Consider the following 5,235-nt stretch of genomic DNA (forward strand, 5'->3'; position numbering starts at 1 on the left):
ATTCAACCAAAGGCAGGGACCTGAGTAGCTTGCCCATAAATAGAAAAACATAGTGTGCTTGGAAGAGGACATAGCCCATTCCGTTTGCATTCAATGTCGTAAAAATCCCTCGGTTAACGGACCATGTTGTCGTTTTATTTTGGAGCGATTTTCGTAAACAAATTTTCGCAACACATGTAACCAATGAAGGAAGGGCAAAAGCAGTCAAATCATTGGGAAGGTAGTAAAGCTGTTGACAAACATGTAAGCAACGGTCATAAAATATTCTTGAGAAACGGGAAATATATTTACATGTCATATGAATATATATGGTGCTTGTTTAATTATGATGATGCTAAAACAAACTACCTAAACGTGAGTAGGAACCGATTTACATGTGATGAACCTTTTTTCCTATTAATTTATATACAATAGGTTTGATTTCATGAAGATATGGCTATCATATATAAATGAACATCCTTTGGTTTAGAGGTTTGTGGGATTGACTTGGGGAGGGGGGCATCCATTACGTGGGGTTTGCCAATAAAATTCATTGGAGTGGTGACAAGTTACGGCCAAACTGCGCGGAGAGCGAGGTTTGTTGGGTTAATCCAGGCGCTTTCCGGAGGTTAAATCTCTTTGATTTGTTGCTTACAAATCGATCTGTCGACTCCCAAAGGCCCAACACTGAAAACTCTACCGCCCCTTCTGAACTCCTTGCCAGGGTTTAAATGCCATCCACACACCTCGCTCTACACACGGTCGAATGAACCCAAGCCGTCTACAACTTTTATGTGCGTATTCTCGCATTTAAGTATCCCGAGTGAGTGTATGTGTTATTTGGGGCGTTTAACAGTATGGACCGTGGAATTTAACTGCGTTTTTATCACTTAACAATTATACATACGCCATGGCACCGTACAAAGTTCAAATTTAGGGGACTTCTACTATACTACGTTGACACTACGTCAAAGGGATTTCATTGGTCGGTTGGAAACAGCAACAAGTTTATGTCTGATTGCTCTCTGCTGCTGGAAGAAGCCAGCGGGGGACTCAGGTCAACCGCTTCGGGACCATGTTCACCCTGAGACCGGCGCGACTGCCTGATGTCCCCGCTCTTGCTGATTCCGTAGCTGCTCCTCTCGGGCTTTGTTCATCCTCTTCATTTTCATCCGCCGATTCTGGAACCAGATTTTGACCTGCCGGTCACTCAGGTTCACGTGGCGCGAGATTTCCTGGCGCCGTTCTCGCGAGACGTACATGTTGAAGAGGAATTCCTTTTCCAGCTCGAGAATTTGGTACTTGGTGTAGGGACAGCGTTTCTTGCGGCCCACTCTTGGCGCCATCCAGCTTGTTGCACCGCACGAATCTGAAAAAACAACAAGAAGCAGACAAAATCAGTCCCTAACTTACAAAAATATTTTCATCAAAGTATAGGATACAGGAGTTTTCAGCTTTTACACAACCAGATTTACCTAAGTACTTACGTTTCTGATAGACACTGAAACGTAAGCACTTAGTCATCTTTGTTGTGTAAAAGGAAACTCCTGTAGTCCCTAACTTGTTTCCATCTTATACAATGTGAGAACATTAACCTTATAACTGTCTATCACTGTGCTTTCGTACTTCCCAAAAGATGAATACTTTTTAACAAAAATCTAAAGTCATGTCGGGATCTGTGACTTATAAGAATCTTAGCACACCGTATAAATATTTCACGAAGAAAACATTATATTATACTCTATATACTGGTTATAGTTCATGTAGAATGCCTTGGTAGATGACAAGGTTGAATAAGAAACATAGCTTTTTTTATTGGTACGTTGTGTTTCCTGTTGTTGAAACGCCTTTTGTGTTTGTCCAAAGTTTTCGCAGGAATCCGCGGCCTAGATTCGGCCGAACATGAATGGCTCCTTTAGCCTCGAAAATTTACAAGGACACGTCAGAAGCTACGCTGTCCTCAGCAGGGCCGAGCAAACAACTTATATATCACAGAGAAGCCTTGCGAAGAGGCTTATTCTGTAAGAATCATTAACAGTATTGTAACTCGCGATGGGCGACCCCAAAGGTTGTAAATTGTAAAGCTCGGAATCCCACATGTACCAACAGCGCCTCCTAGAGGCTGGTTGTAAAAATGCTACCTTTACAGGGTCGAGAGTTAATGACTACACCACCAACCACAATGATACGCGGACATGTGTAGGAGTCTTCAGATCATTTTATGGTCGGTTGTACGAGAAATTAAGGCCATCTAGGATACAGATAGGGGTATTGTTTTGGGGACCACCGACAGTGATACGTCTACGACAGCCATGATTGCTTACCAATGTGTACACGGGTTACAGATTTAATTTTCCTACGGTGGACGCTTTTTACCGTAGCGTGGCCGCGCAGTGGTCGGGGGCACAACGGATAAAATCGGGTCTGATTCAAAGAAAATCTCCTAGGAAATCTCGGCTCATCTTTGTTCGTAATTTAGCGCCGGAATGGAGAGGGTAGACTGGTCCAAATGTCGCCTGATCTTGATAGATTTGCTGGCGAATGAGGAACAAGGGGGACATTGAATTAAAAGATCTCCCCCTCGAAGAGCAAAGTGCACGGGTTATGTGCGATTGTCTCCGCTATGGAGGTGTAATGAAATTTGGAGCCTGAACTTTTGGTAGCCGCGTGGGAGCCATGAGTCCTCTACACAGCCCCAAAACGGGTATATTAAACCCGTACTACATTTGGATGCCATCTCTACCTATCTAGATGTTCTCTCCTAAATGTTGTTATGTTACACACCAATAACTACAGTTAATTTGAAGGTAAGACGACCTGCAAATGCTTTTTAAAGTCTAGAAATGGCAAGGCGAATGGATTTTTACTACTTTGGTGGTGTACCCTTTTTTTTTCGCTGTTGGGATTCGATAGTTGTCAAGTAGCTACATGTATGTGATAGCGCACAGCCACGTTTTAGGTGACAGTTGGCTGTATCTATAGGATGTCTGTTGGCAAGTGGAAGTTTTGGAATTTTTTTACATTCTTAAACACACAGGTGTATACTGATGGAGCTTGAAGTCTTCTCAGTTCCTTAACTGAGCTGGATTGGAAGAGACACATGCTTCTTCTTGACCAGAATGACCCCCCAGAATCTGTCCAACGTTACGGTCAGTTCTGACCACTGGCAGTGACACCCTCGTTATGATATGTGGTCAAACTTTGCACTGGTCAGCTAAGCCAATGAAATATAGTCATAAAATAGTATCTTTAGAAAAAACTATATACAAACTACTCAAATCGGTATAAATCAAAACATATTTCTATCAGCTAGGAATTTTTTTTGCTCAGGATGACTTTACTTGAGGTTCTTACATAGATATGACAAGTCAGAATCTGTCGTAGTATCTTACTTCAATAAGTGTCTCACATGTGGTCCAGTCTTTCTGGAGTATCTAAGATGCTAAAAAAACCTACCTCGTGTATTTTGTAGATATTTTGTGGTCTTTTTAGAGAGAAAAGTGTTTGTAAGCACGAGGATGTTTCCCTTGGATCGGTGCAGGCTATGATTCTTGGGCAGAGCAAATCAGTTTGACACAAGTCGTGGTGTTTTACACGAGGAAAAGATCGATTCCCTGTAGGTATAATTTACTACAACCTCTGTATTGTCGGAGGTGACCACGAAGGGGGTTCTCTGATGAAAACGACCTACCCTTTCAGGAAACGTTTATCGTGGCAACCCCCTAGAGATGCCCATTACAACAGAAAGACATTTTTCATACGGAATATGCCAAATTGTACACCCGTGTAAGTCGATGTAGTGTAAGACGATCGGAATCTAACGTTTACGTATATACTAGTCCTGATAGAACGTTATTGACTTTCTGAGATAAGGATAATAAAGTAGGAGGGAGTACCTTGCAGAGGGCTGGCTCCGTTGGTGCTGCTGGGTATCGAGGCTGGGGGCGTGGAACAGGCGGTGTTTGGGTGGGAGTCGGCCCCGGTGAAGTTGTTGTTACTCACGGGTCCTGTTGTGGGACCTGGCGGGGCACTCCACTGTCCAAGCCCGCCGGCGTGCTTGTCTGTCGCGGCGAATAGGCCACCTGACGGCGCCGTTGGCCCCCCTCCGTGCGTGGAGTTGGAGAGCTTGTGATAGTCTTTACCATTGCTGCTGTACTGATATCTTAGGTAGTTGTAGTCTGGATGTGGTAGCTTCCTCTCCATAGGAAAGAACTGTGCCATCATACTGTCTTGACCGCACCCGAAGCGTTCGCTGGCACTCTTGGCACGAAAGTGGCTCTCTCTCTTGATGCCGGAGGACAGGGAATAGTGGTCAATCGAGGGTGTATAGTCCACGGCTTGTGTACCGTAGTAACCGCCAGTGATCCCTGGCCAAGGCGCGTCGTGAGGGGACAAGGACGAGGAGAGGGCTCGCGCGTTGTGTGCGTCCGAAGTCGGGGGGATGCGAGCACACGGCTGCCAGTGTGCACTGTCCAAAGCGCCGTTACCGGTCATACACAACCCGGGTCGCCCGTACAAGTTCGCGCTGCCGCCGCTAATGTAGGCGTCCAGAAGGAAACCTCCAGCAATAGGTGAGGAGCTTGTCATGGCTTGGGCTCATAATTTTCCTCTCCTCGGCCGCTGTCCCGCGACTTTCTCCGTAGCATATTTTATTCTAACTACCGTCAAGTCTACCTGCTCCTTTCTGCCCTACACTCTTAACACCACGTGACCGCACCCAGCCAATAAACACTCCCCTGTCGATCACACATTCCGATATACTCGACATTTGCCATCTTTTCAGCGTATACTCCGAAAATGATTCTTAAAAAAAATCTCATCTTTGGGATTTCCCACCCTACGATTCTATTGGCTGAGAGCTGGTAGGCTTGCTAGGCACACACGAACTTGATACAGTTTTTATGGGGAGTGCGTTAAAACCTGCCACGTGCGGCGAAGAGTGGTATTCTAAGCCAAAGTTTGTGTTTCGCCAACCGCGCTGCGTTCGGGGGGTGATTCTAAGGTCAATGCTACTCCCGAAGCTACGTCAACTCGTCACACAAAAGCAAGGAACGACTCCGAACCTTTTGTTCTTTTCTCCGACAAAAGAAACCACGCGGCTGATACTACAGAGCGTTGTCTCTGAAAAATGTCAAATGCGAACCATTGACACTGTCGCCTATCCGTGAAGATTTCCAGACGCATTTTAAACACAAGAACGCATTGTTCACCTTTTTTTCTCTACTTTAATCCTTACAGTCATCGATCGCAAAATGT

The 5,235-nt window shown here is 45.1% G+C and overlaps 1 protein-coding gene across 1 annotated transcript; it reads right to left on the minus strand.

Annotated features, from left to right (window-relative positions):
* Positions 1-308: 308 nt before the first annotated feature.
* On the minus strand, positions 309-4,617 carry LOC109475772 (homeobox protein Hox-A10-like). Its single transcript, XM_019776531.1, has 2 exons — positions 3,876-4,617; positions 309-1,348 (listed from the first exon to the last, which is right to left on the minus strand). The coding sequence occupies exons 1-2, from the start codon at positions 4,564-4,566 to the stop codon at positions 1,059-1,061; spliced, it is 981 nt and encodes a 326-aa protein (XP_019632090.1). The 5' UTR covers positions 4,567-4,617; the 3' UTR covers positions 309-1,058.
* Positions 4,618-5,235: the final 618 nt, after the last annotated feature.

This window comes from Branchiostoma belcheri, unplaced genomic scaffold (assembly GCF_001625305.1).
Source record: "Branchiostoma belcheri isolate BF01 breed outbred unplaced genomic scaffold, Haploidv18h27 scaffold35, whole genome shotgun sequence".
NCBI classification, from domain to species: Eukaryota; Metazoa; Chordata; class Leptocardii; order Amphioxiformes; family Branchiostomatidae; genus Branchiostoma; species Branchiostoma belcheri.